Below are 21,161 nucleotides of genomic sequence, written 5' to 3'. Positions count from 1 at the left end.
AGGTCCAAGCAGAGAAACGGGTCCAATCGCTTTCTTGGTTTTGGCTTGGAAAGCACCATTTGACAAGGCCATCCATAATCCAATCCCCTCTTGTGCACAGCACCGTGATCAATTCGACAAATTGACCCCCAATTTTTTCTGAACACCAACACGCGTTGAACCTGATACTCTCCCTGCGATTCCTGCTATCTTCAGGTCAAGCAAACCCCTTACCGCCACACGGCAGCTTGTTGTTTTGCTGTTTTATGATCGGTTCCAATTAGCGCCTATCCTCTTTCTTTTTCGTGATGAGCCAATTAGGATTTTTATCCCCAAATCGAAACCAAGTTAAGTAGGAGTACATAGATTAGATTAGAGAGTGGAGTTAGGTATTTTCGCGTCACGACGATGACCGGCGACAGTTGGTCGTCGTTGAGGAGATTGAATTCTTAACCCGTGGATTACGTGAGGAAGACCGTCTCTCCTCCGCCGCGAGGAGGAGGAGGAAGACGACGAGGTCAGCCGGTGGCCAACCGGAGCTCCATCGGCTGACCCACTTCTCCCTATCCACAGCTTTTTCTGTCTCTCGTCTCGTACTCTCGTGTGCACATAAAATTCTTCGTCCACCACTGCCTCCCCCGCGAGCCCCCACGATAACGAGAATAACGGCCACACCGGCCGCCTCGCCCTCGCCACGCCACGCCGCGCGCGCTCTCATGTTCCTATGTCGCCGCGCGGCTGCCGCGTCGTGCCTGGTCGCCGCCGTGGCGATGGTGGTGGTGCTCGGGCTCCCCGTGGTGCACGGGCACGGGCACGGGCACGGCGGCGTGGCGTGGCACTCGTTCAAGCAGCTGCTCGACGCGGGGCGAGGGAGCCATGTCACGGGGCTCGCGGAGCTGAAGCGGTACCTGGCGAGGTTCGGGTACATGGCGAAGCCGGGGCGTGACACGACGGACGCCTTCGACGAGCACCTCGAGGTCGCCGTGAGGAGGTACCAGACGAGGCTCAGCCTGCCGGTCACCGGCCGGCTCGACAACGCCACGCTCGATCAGATCATGTCGCCGCGCTGCGGCGTCGGGGATGACGATGTGGAGCGCCCCGTGTCCGTCGCGCTCTCGCCGGGGGCGCAGGGCGGCGTGGTCAGCCGGTTCACGTTCTTCAAGGGCGAGCCGCGGTGGACGCGGTCGGACCCGCCGATCGTGCTGTCCTACGCCGTCTCGCCGACGGCCACCGTCGGCTACCTGCCGCCGGCCGCCGTGCGTGCCGTGTTCCAGCGCGCGTTCGCGCGGTGGGCGCGGACGATCCCCGTGGGCTTCGTCGAGACGGACGACTACGAGGCGGCCGACATCAAGGTGGGCTTCTACGCCGGCAACCACGGCGACGGCGTGCCGTTCGACGGGCCGCTCGGCATCCTCGGCCACGCCTTCTCCCCAAAGAACGGGCGGCTCCACCTCGACGCGTCGGAGCACTGGGCGGTGGACTTCGACGTCGACGCGACGGCGTCGGCCATCGACCTGGAGTCCGTGGCGACGCACGAGATCGGCCATGTCCTGGGGCTCGGCCACTCGGCGTCGCCGCGCGCCGTCATGTACCCGAGCATCAAGCCGCGGGAGAAGAAGGTGCGCCTCACCGTGGACGACGTCGAGGGCGTGCAGGCGTTGTACGGCTCCAACCCACAGTTCAGCCTCAGCTCGCTCTCCGAGCAGGGCACGTCCAGCTCGTCGCCGCGGCGCTTGCTTGCTGGATCAGCTAGGCTGCTTTGTACAGTCTTGGTCATACTTGTGACGCAATTGTAGATGATAGACATGTTTTTATAGGCAACAAAAAGATTTGATTGGATTAGAAAGAAAAAAAAGTGTTATGCTGTGCAGCGTGATTCCATAGAAGAGGAAATGTCTCTTCTAGTGTGATAGCACAATTGGGTGTAGATAATTCAAAGAACTGCTTCTCAGTTTCTCTTCTTACAATATATATAGGCCTTTTAGCAGTCAAATTAATACAGAATATCCTCCAATTACTGTACATAATCTACTGGTATCAAGTGTAACTATGACTTCTCTATCCTAAGATCATCCTCAGCGACAGATTACTTTCTACAGAGAAAATTATATTACTGATCACGGTCTACCGCGACACCGTGGTCTGAAGTGGCAAAACACTTTCAGCTCCAGGTTCCTTTGCTTCGGTGGATCTCTCTGCAACGACCTTTGACATGCCAAACATTCTCTTGATAGTCTTGGTAAAACAGGTCCTGTGCTCATTCGGGGAAGCATGGATAAACTCCTGGATGTGATCTCTCAAATCTGAGACAAATGACGTGTTCTCAGATTTATTCCTCCGGCACGATGACAAGGCAGGTTTTGCGGAGGAAGCGGATTGGTGAGAACCTTCAGGTTGGGCATCACCAGGCATCGACATGGTATAGCCGTATAGGGAAACTGCAGATGATAAAAAAAAACTTCACAAGTGAGTCCTATGAAAAAAATTATACAATTTATTCATCATGCCAGACACTGTCAGACAAGCCTGATAATGATTACTACTGATACTTCAGTCGGAAAAAGTAACCCGTCGATCGATTATGCCTGATTTCCTATTTGAACAAAGATTACTTGTTCTCGACGTATCAAAATTCAGTAGTACTCCCCTCTGTCCCAAAAAAAACTCAAATCCTAGGGATGAACCTAGACACATGTGTGTTTAGATTCATCCTAGGATTTGAATCTTTTTGGGAAGGAGGAAGTATACTTTATAGAGATGAGAACATTTCCATTAGGGGTTTGGAGGAACATGGTCAATGAACATCGAGATAGGCAGGGCATTTTGATACTTTCAGCTTTCTAGAATAGGTTTAAACTTTTAGATGTCTCCTCTAGGCGTAATCAACATTATAAGTAAAATCACAAAGAGATGGGTCCAATAACATATAACAAAAGGCAAAACCAGAACATTAAGGTTCATACAACGCTGTACCAGATTGTCTATGCAAGGCAAACTACAAAGTATGAATGCAGTGAAGCCAACTGCTATGATCCACTCAGCAACAACAGGTCAACTGCTGCATACTACATATAGATAACTAGAACTAAATGCCCATCGCCTTCCTGACTTAGAATAGCGTATAGCTGCGCGCTACCAGGAAAAAATGCTACCACCACAACTAACACACAACATCAGGTGTGGTGAGATGACTTGCTTAGAGAAAGGGACAAAAAAAAAGAGTTGTTTTGGTATTGAAAGAGTTGTTTTGGTATTGACTGTTAGCAAAGCAGCAGCAAGCAGTGTTCGTGACAACAGCCTGAAGGACCGATTTTGCCGATTGCTCCATCCGCCCATTGCACAAGATGCAGACCGCGAAAACTAAATATAGGTGACCACCTACTACCAGCGGCAGAGCTTTGATATTGCGACTGGCTAACGAGTCACCGCACTTGTTCATGTCAGTACCCCTAACCCTCCACTCTAAATGAATAATGCATACGTGAGTCATGGAGATCCCCACTAGTATTTCTAAAACAGCTTATTTGCAACCTAGAAAACGAATTCAACACGGGATGGATTTAACTTAGAGCTAGGTCATATTATATAGCAGTGTGCGTTGATGCATCAATGAAGGAAGCACGCACAAGAAGAGTCGTTCCTCCAATCGACGCAACAAAGCGGATCAATGTAGGTGGGCTTACTGACCATTCACACAGGGTTAAAGCTTGCTGCCATGGCGGCCGCAGTGTGTGATTGGCTAATTAGCCACCGAGCACATAATAAAGAAACTTACAAAAGAGTTTTGAGGCGACCATACAAACATACAGCAACATAGAGAGGGAGAAAACCTAGATGTCTCCGGCGACGAAGAGGTCGACGAACAACAGGGAATAGTTTCCGCGGATTGAGAAGCCGGATATTCGGCGCGAGTGGCGGCGGAGGCGGGCGGATCTGGGAGAGGGGGAGCAACGGAGGGCGAAGACGGAGGCGGCGCTAGGGGTCTTTATGATGAAAATCAGGCGGTTCTAGGGTTTCTGTGAGGGGTCCCTTGGGCCGGTATTATTATGGGCTCATCGTTAGCGTTTCTTGCAACTGGGTTAGGCCTTTTTGTTCTTGAACAATTAAGAAATAAGTTCATTTTACATCTCTGAACCGGGTTAAATCTAAACTAACAAAACCGGGTTGAATCAGGTCGGGTCAGTTTTACATGGTATCCTACTCAGCCAAAAAAAAATCCGATTCCTATCAGTACCTAAAAAAGTCCATAAAATGATTAAAAAAAGTCGAAAAAACAGAAAAAATAGCAAAAAAAAAAAGGTAAAAAAGGCGAAAAAAACTTTAAAAAATCCCATAAAAAAGGCCAAAAAAAAAAACATAAGAGTGACCACTGCGTGGGTGCCGGCATAACCAGCACAAACCAGTCAGGCAGAAATCACATGTATGTTTCGATAAAAAAATCGACAAATCAAACACGAAATAGCCTAAAAATCATCACGCGCTTCACCTGCCGGCTGGATCCAGAGAGGCGCCTGCTGCACCGCCGATGCCGGCGGGAATGGGAGCGGAAGCCGGAGCCGGGGGCCCGGGGCAGGGCTCTCCTCCACCCAAGACGGCGCAGCCCCCACGGCCTTGCCCCCTCCATCGCCAGACGAATCCATCCCCATCGATCAAAAATCCAAACCTCGGAGGGGGACAGCAGTGGCGCGGATCTGGAGTGGCACGGCCGCCACCTTGCCACAATCGCGCCAGCCCGGGCGAAGGAGGGGAAGGAGTCGAGAGGGAGGAGGATCAACTCGCACTCGAATTTCCAGCCGTCCGATCTCTTCGAGATTAGTGCTTCTTTTATCAAGCTATTTCGGTTTGGATCCGGTTTGTTCCACCCTTGTTCGACGGTGGGTGATGCTGTCGAATGTCGATGGCGAGTGGCGACGATGGGAGGAGGCAACTCCGCCGATTTCTTCTCGGCGACGGCCTCGCTCGTCTTCTCCAGAGGATTCTTCTCTCGTGCAGCAACGCCACTCCGTACTCCGCTGACTCGACAAGGCATCCCGGCGATGAAGCAATCTTCAGGTGATGGGAGGTTGCTGTTGCGGCTGTGGCTTCAGCTCCTAAAAATTAGGCAATGTGATGTTTACGGCCCAGATGGTGAGCAATAGTTTATTTCCATTTTCTAAGCTAGTAGATCCTTGTCATCTGTGTCATGCTGTGCGTTGACTTTGGTTGATTAAGTTCGATCTAAAGTTTTATGTCATTAGGGGAGGATGTATAATGCAGTTTCTGAAGCTATATATATTTGGGGAGGATGTATTTGATCTTTTATTAGGTTAGTGATTCTATTATCTTTTTTGTGCTTTCCTGATTTGTATGTGTACAAGTACAATCCAGATCCTCTGCTCACTGACATGTGGGCCCGAGGGTTGGCAACAGGGTTGGGGGAGGATTAGTGCATTTTCATGTACTGGCAATGGGGGCATATTTGTTTTTTGTCTGATATTCTCGAGATTTTTTTATCAACAAGACCTGCTTGAATATATGCATTAACAATACATGGATTTTGTGGAGTACTGGAGTTAGAGCAAGGGGAGGCCCCTTGATGACTACTTTATGATTTTAGGTTTTATCACCAACAATTTGATTTCTATCATAGTATCCACAATTCACTATTTTTGTTCTTGGCCTGAAGAAATTTCAGGAGGGTTTTCACTATAATTATTTCAGAGTTCTGTTTAGGTCATTTTAATTCACTGAAAGTATGTGCAAATGTCAGATAATCAATGCTTAGTTTTGTGTGCCTCTAACAATGTTAGGCACCAACATATCAGAATAGTTTTGTTAGCACCCAGAATAATTAGTTCTGACAGTACATTTCAGTCAACATAGGCTAGTTCTGTAATCAAATTCCAGTCAAAAAGATTAGCTTTGTTAGCAAATGTTAGTCAGTAAAGATGAGTTCAATTTTTTAGCAGTGAGAAGGAGTAGTTCTATTAGTACATTTTAGCAAGTATATGTTAGTTTTGTCATCTACTAATAATAAATACTTAGTTTAGTCAGCATCTAACATTACTTGTATTATATAAAAATGCTAATTGAGTTTTTTCATATTTCAAATGCATGATCTGTTTTTATAACTCTATGCATATACTAGTTTTGTTAGCAAATTTCAGCAACTATAAGGTTAGTTTTCTTAGTAAATTTCAGCAAGTATTTTATATTACATAAATACTAATTGTGGTCTGTTATATTTCAAATGCACAAAAACTCATCAGCAACTTATTTTTTGAAGCTATGAATAGTGTGCATTAAATGCTAGTTCTGTTAGCTTTTTTTTTAGAAAATAATTTCACCTGTGTGTATATGATCTGAAATTTTACTGAATGTTGTTTTTTGGAGGAAAGGCATAATTAAACGCCCGGCTTTCATTAAAAAGCGCAATACAGAATGTTGTTTTCGCTTAACCTCTATGGATTTATTTCTTCTTCTATGACTTTTTTGTGCTTATGCAGGGGCAAAATGAGAAAAAGGCATGTATCTAAGGCAGCTATGGAAACCGAAGAAGATGGAACCAGCTGCGGCTACCTCGCTTTTATTCTAAAGAATCTGAAAATAATTTGGTATTTAGTGGCTTATGGCATGAATTAAGTTGAAGTGATTAAGTACCCTCTCTATGATCTCTGTTTTCAAAATAGTGATTGATTACCTCAATTTCTGGAGAAACAGTTACCTAAGAGCAAGGCTAATAATTCATCCGACCTGTTGGCTATAAGGTTTTTTTAGCATTCTCTCAGTCTACCCATATAATAGTCAGCTATTTACAATTAATACAGGGCCCACTTGTCTCACTCACAGTGTTTCTTGGTTCTTATGTCCAAGCCAACTGTAAGTTTACAGGCCGCTTCTCCTCTCTCTACTCTCTTCTCTCCTCCAACTCAGCATTTAGCCGGCTTATAGTCTACTATTATACTTGCTCTAAGTATGTTTGTTCAGGTATGGGTTCTAGCCTATGGGGAGACTCCAAATGATTGATAGAGGGAAGAAAAAGCCACACTGAACCACATGTACTAGTCTTTGTAATGAGTAAATCTTTTCAAATTATTAGTACTGGGAAGGTTTTGAGCAGTACAACACAAACTTTTCGTGATTTCTGAATACTCCAAAGCACACACTGGTCTAGCTACCTATATATGTGAACACCCATAGCGAAATTCCTGATTATGTTGCGGAATTTGTTGGCCTTGCAATTTGCCATCTGACATTTTTTTTCGCTATTTTTAGCCAACAGATCAGTTTGGGGCCAAATCAGAGAGGAAGAAATATTTGTGAAATCATGGATTGGGAAATCAATCAATGTCCTTTACTTGGTCCCCTTCTTTCTTCTGGTTGTTCTTCAAGCTTCGTTCCATTTTCTTTCTTTTTGTGTGATGTGTCTAGGGCTCGCCTCCTTTGATCTGAGCAAAGCTTCCTTGTTTAAGCCTCCCACGATCCGGGCACAGCCTTTCTTGTGCTCTTGGCCTTAACAAAACGAGAATGTGATGTTTTTCTTTTGTTTGATCTGGGTTATCTTCCTATGATCTAGACAGCAAAAATACATGCTTGTTAACAGGTCCGACCCAAGAAGTAGGAGAGTCAGAGGCGCACACAGCGCACGCACCACACGGGAGGCTAGTGGGGGACACCCGCTTGGGGAAGGAGATCGCAACATGCGTCTCCATCCACGGCCAGAAATTTGAGTGTATCTAAAAAAAAATTACACCAAGGGTGACACATAGACAACAAGGTTGTCAGTATTCCGATTCGTATCCTAGTATCTTTTAGGATACTACGATTTTACCAAACCAAAGTGATACCGATCCCACCTGGTATCCTAATTTTCATAGTATCTCGATCCTACTATTTATTACTACACGATTCTATGAAATTTTAGGTGTTATCCCGATTCTACGATCCCTACGATACTATAAAATATTATTTAAAGTAACATAATTTGAAAACGATGTGAATAAATATGCTCAAGTTTATATAGAAATTTGTTAAATATATCAAAACCAATGTGGTTTCTCTTGAGAGATGTCTCTTTTTGCATGACATATATTATTACTATATATTTTATATAGAATGGTTATAGAGATCAATGCAGGGTATCTGGTTCTGAATATCTGACATCAACAAGGCCTGCGACATTAGATAGCAGGCAGTGTCTTGAGGAGGTTGATAGAAGAAAAGATTGGTTCGGAGATCAGATGTTAACTGCAACATGTGTTACATTCAGAAATATTCAGAGACTTAGTGAGAAATTTGGCTGTTCTGGATGCAGAAGCTAACAGAAGAAAATGATGAGTTGATCATTACCAGTTGAACTGCTGCGTGACATATATATTATACTCCCTCCGTTTCAAAATGTTTGACACCGTTGACTTTTTAGCACATGTTTGACCGTTCGTCTTATTAAAAAAATTTATGAAATATGTAAAGCTATATGTGTACATGAAAGTATATTTAACAATGAATCAAATGATATGAAAAGAATAAATAATTACTTAAATTTTTTAAATAAGACGAATGGTCAAACATGTACTAAAAAATCAACGGTGTCAAACATTTTGAAACGGAGGGAGTAGCATTTAAAGACTTGGTGGATAAACTGGGTTCAGAATCTGCTGAACATTTTATCAGGATCTTCATCAAGGATGAAGTAGAAGCTGGAGTATTGTTGTTGCCCAAACTTCAAATGAATTGAAGAGTGTGACTGAAATGGTTCACAATAAGAGGCATGTCAAGGAAGAGAACGACTGCAATTCTCTTGTAGAACCAGAAAATAACTTAGAATAAAATATTAATTTGAATGAGCTCAGATGTCCAAACGAGAATGCACGCAGCAACAATTTTGGAAGATAACGTATGATTGCCAATATTGAACAAATATATACTATGAAGATGCAAACTAGTGGAGTTAGTGAAGATAAATGTGCAGATTCTTATCAGACACCTCTGGAGAAGGAGATTTTAAGTAGCCCGGGTAATCGTGACAGGCAAGATTCAGAAGAAAATGATCTCCTAACTGAAATATCAACAAGCAAAGATGGTAGGAGTATTTCTGATTCTTGCAATGGCAGTGTTGAGCAATCTTTGCAGCAACAGGCAAAGATGGCGGTAAGTCAAGAAGCCTCATCCATTTTTGTTATATGTTGGATAAGTTATTTTTTTTTCTTGTTTTAATTCAAAATAAATACGTCTTATATTTTTTGGGTGGAGGTAGCATTATTATACTTAATTACCTAATTAATTAGATACTCCTAAGTACAAAAAAGTTGGTGGGGCCTTTAATTGTCTCTGCTCGTCCCGCTATCTCTGATCACTGGTCACTACTATCACCTAAACGAAATCCTTTGGGCAGAATTAACCACTTCTGTCATCAACAACCTTCCAAAAGAAAAAAACTTCTCTCAGCAGCTACCACACCATCATTTAGGGCTTATTCGTTTCAAAGGAATTGCAAAGGAAAAGCATAGGAATAGGAATAGTAATAGGTTTTAAACTACCATTCGTTTCATAGGAATGCACCATAGAAAAACTATAGGAAAGTTTTCCATTCCTCCATTTTTAAAGGAAAAGCATAGAAAAAAATAATCCACTCCAACCTAATGTTTGCATTCCTTTGGTCGGCTTGCTCAACAACATAGGAAAAATTTCTGTGTTTCTCAATCCATAGGTTTGCACATGTATTCCTATAGTATTCCTACGTTTTTCCTATTCTTACGTTTTGAAAATCCTGTGAACCGAATGAGCCCTTAGGGCTGCTAGCTGTTAAGTCTTTTATGGCATCAGATTCTTTTTATTGTACACTCAGGACGCGAGGTAGAATAACATTTACAGACACAGTACTAGTAATTTGAAATAAGCTATAGCCATAACATTGTCTACGTACTTGAGGACAACTCGACCGGCATAATGTGCCTATGCTATATTGCAATGTCGTGTACCGATGAATGGCCCTGTACCCGTGTGACTGTATATTTGTCCTTGGAATCTCAATCAACCGAGAGCATATGTCAAATGATTTTTTGTTCGATATGCAAGGAGTGTGCCTGCCCCTAACCATTTTAGGATGTTCTGTATCATCTGGATTTCTTTTCAAAGTCCACTTATGAGGCCTGATTTGGTTACTTCAGTGATGGTTTTTCAACAACGTACTACTAGTACTAAAGATTTTTCACGGAAAACAAATCGAATAGGCACTGAACTTTTTTGTTATAGGAATGGGCACGGAACTGAATGAGCGTCCGAGGCAGCTAAACAAACACATGTCAGTACAATTGTTACCTGTCGGTTCGTGCATTTATTTATTTATAATTATAATTTTTGGAAACAAATATATTTCTGTAATTTTTTTTAAAAAAGAAAACACATACTATAAATTAAAAAAAGTTATCGGTTCGTTTCGAAAATTCACCGTGTGGTGGTGGACTGTTGGTGGTGGGTTGTGGGCCTTGTGGCCCTTTGGGCGTGGGGCAAGGTGGTCTTTGCAATTGCTTTTTGTCAGTGGGTAGTCGCATTTACCATCGTCGTTTAGGCCCAACTGGCCCCCGTCTTGTTGTGTGTCTGATTGCTCCCAGCTGGGGTGGGTTGCTGCAGGATTCCCAGGGAGAAGAACACACACATGATGGATGATGATGCCGATGCGTGCCTTGGCCTGCCCCTCGCTACTGCTAGTAGCAGTAGTGGCCCAGGCCTCTTTACGGTGTGGGCGTCACCACACAGCTCACCGCGGGCCACGCAGCTTACGTTGTTACTCTCTCCGTTTTTGACTTTGGTGAAGGTCAAAAGTTTAATAAAGTTTATAGAAAAAATAGTAATGTTTTTAATCTAAGATAAATTTATTATAAAAATGTATTCAATTATTGATTTGATGAAACTAATTTAGTTCTCTAAATATTACACATTTATCTATAAGTTTAGTTAAATTTAAAATAGTTTAACTTTCACCAAAGTAAAAATGACTTATAACGGTAGGAGTACCCGTTAACTACCACCCATATGCCACTGCCACCGCGCCGGCGAAGTCAATCTCTCGTTGGACGCTGGACGACGACGCGCGCGTCGGTGCGCGCCCGCGCGATGGACGACGACGAGGCCTCTGCTGCCGCCGCCGCTTCGCATGGGGGGCAAGTGTCAAATCGCGGCCTGCGCGCGAACGTGACAGCCGATAACTACTCGTCGTCTCCACTCGCCATCTCCCCTCTTTGTGTAAAGCCAAGAAACCCTCCTGTCCAGTCGCTTTGCACGCCATGCATGCCTCCTCTGTCACCGGTCACCACCACCCCCCCTCACTTGCTGCCGGTAGCAAGCACGTTGGCTTATTTACCCCCCTCTCCCTCTGCAAGTTGCTTTGCTTATTCTTTCTCGTCTTCGACCTGCAGATAAAACCTCAACCGATGTATATATCCGCAGGTCACATCTGCAAAAACCAGAGACGTCTGACTTTGCATCGAGCACACCGGAGAAGAGAAGAGAACATGCATGCATGATTACAATATTACATTATTCAGTGCTACTAGTAGTAGCAGCAGGCAGCAGTAACAGTAACGGGGGTGGTAGTAGTACTAGTGGCATACAATAATCAGCCCACAATATACGGCTCAAGCAAACAGCTCCACATGGAAGTCGGCAGGCAGCACGCTCGCTAGCTCCATGGCCAACACCACACCGAGCTCACTCCGCTTTACTACTCTCAATCCCAAAATATAGCAACCTAAAATCGGATGAAACATTTTCTCATAGTACTCGAAGATGTTCTATCCACTTGTCCAAATTCGTAGTACTAGAAAATATCACATCCGGATGTGTTTAGTTTACGCTAAAATTAAAAATTTGATTGAAATTAGAATGATGTGACGGAAAGGTTGAAAGCTTATACGTGTAGAAAAGTTTTGATGTGATGAAAAAGTTAGAAGTTTGAAAAAAAAAAGTTTGAAAGTAAACTCGGCCTAGGTTCTTATAGAGTTTTTTTTTCCTCTCAAAGCAGTGGCAGCTTGCTGCTAGCCCCACCAAGGAGAAAGAAAGGAGGAAGGTAGGGGAAAAAAATTAGAAACGTCGCGAATAAGTGAGGAGGGAGGGAGAGGGGAGCACCGTCACGTGACCGGACCATTGCCCACTCTTTCCCCTGCCAAAAAGGCCATGATAGGGCAAGTCACGTGCTGACCCACCCACCTCCACCACCATTCCCCGCTTACCTCGCGTCTTTCTTTTTCACCCATTAAAATGCTTGACCTACCATCCCAAAGTTTTTTTTTTCATATAAGAAATAAAAACACATATACTAGCAACCGAAGTCGATCGAGTCGAGTCGAAGTTATTAATGGCCATGAAGAAAGTAAGGCGCAAACGCAATGGGCAAGTACTGGTAGTACCACGAGAGAAAATTCACCAGAAAATAACGAAAAAGCAAAGGATCAGATGGAGAATTAACGAACGAACGGGAGGTACGTTAGTACGTCGAACGTACGTGAGACAACTAATCGCCCCTGCCTAATCACAATCGTCCGTTTGATTTGAGCATGGCCTTGGACGGCTAATCACAATCATAGTTATACCAACAGAATTGATTGATCTCTCTCATAGAGGAGGAAGAACTTGCAAGGGAGGTAGGTACCAACAAATTAATTAACAAAAAAGCATTGAAAAATATCTGGAATAAGGCAAAAAAGAAAAAAAAAGGAGAGGAAATAAACAAGAGAAAGGGAGACGGGAGAATTTCGCAAAAGGATCTAAGCCCGCGCGTCTGTGCTGTGCATGCATCCATCCATGCATGCGATGTGATGCGTAGCTGCGCCTGCATGGCTCGCTCTGGACGCCGCGTGCGCCGCTTGATCAGCACACGCCGTAGTCGCGGAACATGAGCTCCGGCCTCCCGGTCGCCGCGGCGGATCCCGCGGCGGCGGCGGCGGCGGCTGCTGCTGCGGCGGCGGCGGCGTCGCGGTGGCTGCCGCGGATGATGAGGAGCTCCTTCTGGCGGCGCAGCTCCATGACCTTGCGGTGGGAGTTGGAGTGCTGCGTCAGCACGAACGTGGGGCTCGCCGCCGGCCTGTACTCCGGCATCAGCCGCCCGGACTTGAACCTCACGCCGCACGCGTTGCACAGGGTCTTGGGGCCCAGGGGCCCCGTCCGCCACTGCGGCGTCTTCTCCGACGCGCAGTGCGTGCACCGCCGCACGCCGGCCTCCATGCCCACCTCCACCCCCGCGGGGCCGGGGCTCTTCTTGCCGCGGCTGCCGCCTCCTGAGCCATTCGGCCTCGCGGCGCCCGATGGCTTGTTCGAGGACGGGAAGTCGGACGACGAGCACGACGACGACGGCGACGACTGGGACGGCGGGCGCGGGACGAGGGAGTGCCACGCGGCGGCGGCCGCGGCCGTCGCGCGCGACCTCTTGCTACGGGCGCCGCGGCCAGGCGCCGCCGTGAGGCAGCTGTCTTGGCCGGCCGAGCTGCCGCCGCCGTTGTTGGCCGCGGAAGCAGCCGCCGCCGCCATTGCGGCGTGCGCGGACGACTGATAATTCGGCATGTCGGAGTAGGAGTCGTCGACGAACTTGGATAGCCACTCCAGCTCGGCAGCGTCCTCGGTCTGAACCCCATCAACACACACACATCCATCGCCATTGTTCAGCTCAAACCCGTTTGATCTCATCAAGCCTCAAAATTAAGCACTCTAGCTAACTTCATATGCAAAATTCACAAGGGTATGTGCATGCGTGCATATGCAAGTGGCTAGCTTTGCGTGCGATCTCGAATTATCCAGGTGCTTACGGGTATGTAGAAGTCGTCGGCGAAGGAGAGCATCGACGTCTGGTGATCCGACGACGTGGCCGACGGCGTGGCGCCCGACGGCTCGCCCATGCCGCCGATGTGGTGGTGGTGGTGGTGGTGGTGCCCGTGGTCACCTGCGGCGGCGGCGGCAGCGGAGGCCGGGAAGAAGTCGTGGGCGCCGGGAGTGTTGGAGAGGTCGAGGAGGTCGTCGACGCGCATGGCGTCGCCCATCGCCGCCTGATGAGGCATCCCGTAGTAATGGTGGTGGTGGTGGTGCGCGGCGGAGTACCCGCCGCCGCCGCCTCCTCCGCCGTGGTGGCCCATCATCGGCGCGGCGGCGATGCCACCGGAGGCGTTGTGGTACGTGCTCATCCCCATGCCGAGGTCGACGCCCATGGCCATTTCCCACTCCGACGCCATCGCGAGCTAGCCACTGCCTTGGCCGTACGTACCACACGGTCACGTTCTGAATTGGCAAGAAGCTGGTTGTCACTGGAGTTCCCTTGAAACGGGCAGTGCAACTACCGCCCGTTTAATGCAGTACGAGCTAGAGCTATCTATCTTTTTGCCACTAGCTAAGTGAGTGTAGTGATGACTGATGAGAGGAGGAGCTCATGAGGAGGAGGAGGAGGAGGAGGAGGAGGAAGGGGGAGGAGAAATAGTGCTGGGGCTTTGAAGAGCTCCAAGTCGCTCACCAGTAACAGGAAGGGTTGTTGTGAAGTAATTAATATAGAGTGGGGGAGGAGGAGAGAGAGAGTGTTTGTATGTGTGTGTAGGGTGTAGCATAGCAAGCACTAACAGTAGCAGTGGAGTGGTACGAGCCCAGTACTACTACATGTGTGTGCACAAAAACAATGTTTGACAAAAGCTGTGTGCATTAAGGGTGGTGAAGCGATTAATTAGCGTGAGAGGGTATAGGATTAGCGAGAGAGAAGAGAGGAAGCTGCAACCCAGCACAGAAGCAGGCCACCAACGTGCCCCATGCACTGCATCCATCCTCTGCCCACCCACATTCAGATGGATGGATGCTCCACCACTTGCACCTCACTCACACACTCTCTCTCTCATCCATTACTCCAGCAGAGCACTCTGCTTAATCTTTTTTTCTTTTCACCAAGCATAAGATCAGTTGGGGGCATCTAAAAAATTTACTACTTAATTAAACCATCGATGGACTAGTTTTGTTTTGGTCCAACAAAAAACAAAGAGGGGGGCTACTAGTAAATTAAAAGAATCTGCCCCGTTACTTTAACCGCAATGCATGCACACGAGCACGTGACTCCATGAGCTGTAGCCTGCGGGAGTGTCCATGGAAAACGGATGCCGAAGCATCCTGGCCCCCGATCGAAATCAATGCTAGCTAGCTACAGGTCGCAGCTTGCACTCTCCCACTCATCAGCTCGCTAGCTCTCCCGTACATACTCATACTGCTTCAATTCCCTCGGCAGCAGAAAGTCTGCCATCCAGAATGGTTAACCGCCCGGTTTTACTCCAGCTATATTCTCATAAAATTAACACCACTCTTGATGTTGATTCATTAGAAGTTACTCTAAGATCAAATTTTGATTGGGGCTGATAAGTCAACAAGTAGATATTAAGAGTGACCCTAAAAATATTTCCCATTCATGTGTCACCGTTGATATGATGAGAGGTAAAATTGGAGTTGGCTGAGGTTGCAATTGATGCATCCAATGATAATATGAGATGAACGAAGTAACATCAAATGAACATAATAAAACTTTTTTTATCCATGCTCTTAACGATTTAAAAGCTAATGCAACATCAAAGTAAACTACGATACAAAAACATTCAGATAAAACTAAAATGAAGTTTAAAAATTAAAATTTTTGTTGCGGCCGAGATATATAAGACAATAACATGACGGGTCCGTATGCTAAAATGAATCATTTCATTAATTTGGTAATGCCAAAATTAGCAAATTAGCAATATTTTCAAGTTTTAGTAGGATATGCTCAATATAATATTGTTAAAATTTCATAGACATTACCAAAATTTGGTAACAAACTAAATATAGCCCTATAATTATTAATTTTACTAAATAATAACATGAATTGGAATGGCAAAAATATAAACAAGCCCAACGATTGAAACATTAACAGGATGGCGCGCGTCGTCGCAACTGAAAGCTAGTCTGCAACAGTTAGCAGCGTACGTACGTTAAACATAACGTCGTCGCCGTTGTGGTCGAGTAGGTTTTGGCACTGACGAGTGGGCGGGGGCTGGCTGGCCCTGGAGAGGAGGAATCTTTCTTTATATAGGCCACAGGCCAATTACTACGTCCCCAGCGGCTTGCCTGCCTTGCCTGCCTGCGTGCCCGTGGTGCGTTCGTGCGACCGAGCGCCGCGCCGTGACTGCGCACATGCCATGATGGGATCGTTTGGTAACTAACGTAAAAGGCCTTCCAGTGCCACCACCTCTTGTTTGGTTCCCTCAAGTACTCTCATAACTCGCTCCACACACACACACAGATATATATATATATATATATATATATATATATATATATCCATTTGTGCTTGAGAGCCGAGGTTTTTCAATTAACATATCCCCGTTCATATCTAGTTGTAGTTCATACAAGTTTCACAACAATTTTAAGAAAATATCTGAATTGTTCGAGCTGAGTGGTATAGCTCGCTTTCGACTACACGGATGGCAGCAATTGAGCCCATATATATGCATGCATATATACAGACCGTATGAGTAGGTGTACGTACGTACCACGCACGTACGGTAAAAAGCCTACTGGCACGTGGTGCACGCAGTAAATTAACGCATGGGAGGTGGAAAAGCTAAGTTAACCGAGATAGGAGTACTAGGTGTACACAAGCAGCAGCAGCAGGTGCAAGATGAATTGAAATGACCACCCGACATTGGACATGTTGACACATGGTGCGCCTGACACACGGAATATTGATACGTGAGCTAATGATGCGAAGCTGTCGTTTAACGCGCTGGCCCCTCTAGTGGAGGAGTAGTAACCTTTAGGTGACACCAGTAACTAGTCAGCTTTTTTTATAACCTAGCAGTAGTACTAGTAATTATTAACTTTAGACACTTGTTTAAAGTTTCAACGTACAAAAAACCAGTTGTGCTTCCACTCTATTGGATAGCTCCATTTTGGTCTCTGCCTGCCAACCATTTGGCTGCTCCTATATGGTGTGTCCTTCATTTCATGGATGAAGATGATCACATTTTGCATCCCCTAACAAACATGTCAGACTGCTGTACATGCATGTGTGTGTGCACTATCGTTTGGCGAGTAGTAACCACCGGGGTTTGCTCCTGAATTCTAAAATTATACCGTGTTAATCGATCAGAGAACGAGAAAATGGCCAAAAAAAATTAACTGTATGGGCAATGCAATTGTGTTTTGAGAGATAATGTTAAGAATGGAATATAAAAATAACAGTTATACTCGTAGACCCGGTTAAATATAAAATTTTGGGATATTTGTGGCCGGGAGTCAAAATCTTAGAGGTGATCACGAGTGCGTGCGTGGGCTACATATATATTCGCTAAAGAGAAAAAAGAAATGGTGTGCCACTACGAGCGATCACACCGTAATCACATGCTTAAAGCGCTCGGGCACATTACGATTCTGTGTTTGATGTATACATTATATACAGCTAGCGAGCTTGAAGTGAGCTGTCTCAGCTTGACCACAGCTTGCTCAATTGACACTCTAAACGGGTCTGGTCAAAACTCCAAAAGGGCGCTAGCCAGCTATCTATAGCTAGGATCCTATATATACCCGGCACCCTTTCTATGAGTGACTTTTTTCCATGCGAAACGCGATTACATCTACACGCTACCTAGGTAGCTACCCCCATTATATTGTCAACAGATGACTCCCATGGGCCCACTGTTCACGGGCCACCTGTCAGTGATTAGTTTTCTGTGGCTGTGTAAATGGGAATGGAAAATTATATGAGAGATGAGCCAATGAGTGCGCGAAGGGAGATTAGTAGTGCACAGTGTGTATGGCATGGCAGTTGCTTTCGTGGCCTGAGAATTGAGAAATGCTGGTATGTGATAAAGTTACTGCAGACCACTATATCTACACACCGGAAGCCAGTCACTTTCACTTGTGATGACACTGCAAGCCTGCTGCTGCTGCTGATACTACTACCTTGACGCAGTAATCAATGATGAGGTGAGGTGAGGTGGGAATGTGGCGGTGGCCATGGAAGAGGAAGCAGAAGCAGTTGCCAATGAGAGAGATTGGTTGGCGTGCGGTGCGGATGGCTGGCGCGTGGGGGCAGCCGCTGCTGCGGTGGTAGTTACCGCAGGTAAAGGGCGCGCCCGGGTTGACGTCAAGGCAACGTGGAGTGTCGGCGCTCATGGGACCCCCCCCCCCCCCCCCCCGCCCTGCCCCCTGCCCTGCCGCGCCTCACTCCACCGCACCCCTCGCGTTTACTTTCCATCCCCTCCTCTTTTTTTTAGCTCCTTTCACCGTTGCCCAATGTGTGCAATTGCAACTTCTCTCCTCTTTTCTCCAATTGAGAGTGAGTTTGAGGAGAAGAAGATTGGTAAGATACGCAAAATAAGGTAAGCCATTAGCGCATAATTAATTAAGTATTAATTATTTTAAATTTTAAAAATAGATTAATATGATTTTTTAAAGCAACTTTCTAATAGAAAATTTTTGCAAAAAATGCACCATTTATTAGTTTGAAAAGCGTGCGCGCGGAATACAATGGGCTTTCTCACCCAATCCCCAGAACGAACGCACCTTCACTACTAGTACTAGCTCCCAGGAGAGAGAGAGCTATAGCAAGCAGATTGCAAAAATTAGAGAGAGAGATAGAGGGGGACGCTGGTTTGATCATGCATGCACGTTATCCACACAAGGCATGGTGGTGCATAGAGTGCCCATGCAGTGGTGGTACGTACAGTGGCGCTCCTATAGTCGTATGCTATTTTTGCAAGACATCAACAGTGCCACTGTCTGTGGCCGCACCTCCACGTACGACGGCCGCGCCAGTTCGGCGTGCGGCAGGGAGCGCGGCCGGCTACCGTACTCCGCATGCGATCGCGCGCGGTGAAAATTAACGTCGTGGAGGGGAAAGAAAGCCGCGCGCCGGCGCCACCGCAATCATGCACGCTGCCCCCCAGCCTCCGGTCCGAGACGTGGATGCCTCTTCGGCCGTTCCTTACACCCTTCCGTACTCTCTCGCTTGCCCCTCATCACCTCATTTTCGAACGACTTGCACCTATCTGAGCTAGTATCTCCATCCATAGCATTTTTGTTTCCTTTTCTCTTCTTCTTTTTTTTTTTCTCTCTGTGAAGGAGCCACAACTGTTGGATGAACTAGACATTTGAAATGGAGTTTGACGTCGTCGTGGTTACACGGAGCTTTAGAGCCAGATATTCAGGTGTGTGTGCTTGCACATTACACTGTAGCAACATCACCATCCAAAATTGACCCGTTGGTTAAACAGTAAATTACTGATGACATCTTTTAGAGCAATATATATATTTTTTCGTTTTGCTTAATTGGGGGTGATCAAGGGTCTGTCATGGCCTATTAGAGCAGTTGAGCTTGCCGAGGGGGGGTCCTTTTCCAACTTGCTTTGTGACAAGAGAAGCAACTATTGCCACTCCAATTAATAACACATGTATAAGGGTGACATGTCGGAATATGGCTTTTTTTTCTCAACTAATCTGCACTAGTATAACCAAAGGACCACTGCCCTTAATGATAAAATTTGATTTTGTCTATACACTGATGAATATCGACGATTTTCAAAAGGCTGTTTATTTCTAGCTGTTTTCTCATTAGTCATGATTAGAACCATCCATTGCAAGCCAATGAGAATCCCAATGATGTAATGGGCCCAAAAACATGAGACATTTGCATAATAAACGGTGGATATGTTCATATAGCTAAATTGATGATGGATGGGATGGTTGCCATTTTGTGACCACATGAAGGACCACAGGTTGGAGGTGGAGCAGCGCGCTGTTGTCTTGTCAGGGACACGGAAATGTACGATATCGTTTGCTAGCTGTACACCTCCCCTTCACCTGTGTACGACCAGAGGACCACCATTTTGCGTCCTTCCTTTTCTACTGCCAACACTCATTTACTGTAACCCAAGGAGAACACCTATAATGGCATAATTTACTGTGAGATGTGGGGGTTCTGTATGTTTGTCGCCAGGGCTCGACAGTACTTGCTTAGGTGGCATTGAAATTATACAATTTTCGGTCAGTATGTTATTGATCAAGGTGTTGACAACCATTGGTCCCATTTGCAAACACCGGCGTCCTTAATCCTTTGCTTCTAGGTAGCATTATCTGTGCTCTCGGCCGCAACTTGTAAATTCTGTTTGTTTTGCGCATCTATATATGCTCGTTTCTGTCTTCTTAGCTCTCACAAACAAAGAATCTAGTTGATGTGACGATCATTTTTTGTTTTTGCGTGAGAGTGCACATAATGAGACAATTAATATCAGAGGCATATAGTACTAATTAGCAGCATGCATCTTCCTCCGTACAAAATCTAGGCTCAAGCCAAGGAGGCTATTACACAAGGTTTTGGGCTATTGACGTATTCTCAGTTGACAAGGAATTTACCAGAGTTAACACTGGAATATATGTTTATTATTGGCTATAATTATGTGACCGGTGGTACATCTAGCTTCTTGACAACTACTACTAACTTGTTGGGTCGTATTTCTCCCAACACATGTAAAACCGCAGTAATTTGTTCATACAAGAAATGTACAGTATATAGCATGCTGTTAATTTGTGTTTATTTGATTGAGACTCATGGTAAGGTGAAAGCAAAATGGGCTCTAATAAATCGGTGAAAAAGAATATCCAACATTCGCGACAGAAATGAGAATGTGTCATCCCTCACTCCCTGATCGGGATCAAACGTACTCGATTATATTGTATGTGCAGAGGTATCTAGTGTCCGTAGGAGAGCAAGACGGAATGAGGCAGATAGCTACTCCAGTTTCCCTTCATCCTGCATGCCTAGTAGTACTTGCATGCCTGGTTATAAAGTTTTGGAGGGAAGCTGGATGTACTAGCTAGTAGTACTGGATTACTGTAAAACTCGGACGTCACACCTCACGCATAACTGAATGTCTGACAGCAGGCATGCAAAGCAGTACTCCTACAGTACATGGCACGGTATCCGAGAACCGGGTGAAGCTAGCACCGGCCTGCCGGCCGGCCACTTGTCATAATTCACTTGTTATATTCTGCAGCAGAAGTCGCGATGATACAGTATATATCATCTGTCTGATCATGCCAACCTGTACGTATATATATCTCGCGAGCTACTGTATACTACTCCGGCCCGCTCACCGCCCGTCATGTGTGTCGTTGCAACGGGGGGAGAATTAACCGAGCGATATGCGTGCGACGAC

General features: G+C 45.9%; 3 protein-coding genes across 3 annotated transcripts; 1 reads left to right on the top strand and 2 right to left on the bottom strand.

Moving 5' to 3' along the window:
* The first annotated feature begins 252 nt into the window (after positions 1-252).
* Positions 253-1,855, top strand: LOC127753544 (metalloendoproteinase 1-MMP-like). The gene has a single exon (XM_052279027.1). It carries the CDS (start codon positions 696-698, stop codon positions 1,773-1,775), a length of 1,080 nt encoding a protein of 359 aa, XP_052134987.1. The 5' UTR covers positions 253-695; the 3' UTR covers positions 1,776-1,855.
* Positions 1,856-1,904: 49 nt separating this feature from the next.
* Positions 1,905-5,039, bottom strand: LOC127753545 (uncharacterized). The gene is made up of 2 exons (XM_052279028.1): positions 4,466-5,039; positions 1,905-2,417 (listed from the first exon to the last, which is right to left on the bottom strand). The coding sequence occupies exons 1-2, from the start codon at positions 4,623-4,625 to the stop codon at positions 2,104-2,106; spliced, it is 474 nt and encodes a 157-aa protein (XP_052134988.1). The 5' UTR covers positions 4,626-5,039; the 3' UTR covers positions 1,905-2,103.
* Positions 5,040-12,599: 7,560 nt separating this feature from the next.
* Positions 12,600-14,475, bottom strand: LOC127753543 (GATA transcription factor 2-like). Its single transcript, XM_052279026.1, has 2 exons — positions 13,758-14,475; positions 12,600-13,575 (listed from the first exon to the last, which is right to left on the bottom strand). Exons 1-2 carry the CDS (start codon positions 14,175-14,177, stop codon positions 12,826-12,828), a joined length of 1,170 nt encoding a protein of 389 aa, XP_052134986.1. The 5' UTR covers positions 14,178-14,475; the 3' UTR covers positions 12,600-12,825.
* Positions 14,476-21,161: the final 6,686 nt, after the last annotated feature.

This window comes from Oryza glaberrima, chromosome 10 (genome assembly GCF_000147395.1).
Source record: "Oryza glaberrima chromosome 10, OglaRS2, whole genome shotgun sequence".
Taxonomy (NCBI): Eukaryota; Viridiplantae; Streptophyta; class Magnoliopsida; order Poales; family Poaceae; genus Oryza; species Oryza glaberrima.
Note: the sequence above shows the minus strand (reverse complement) of the source record. Positions and strands in the feature narration are given on the sequence as shown.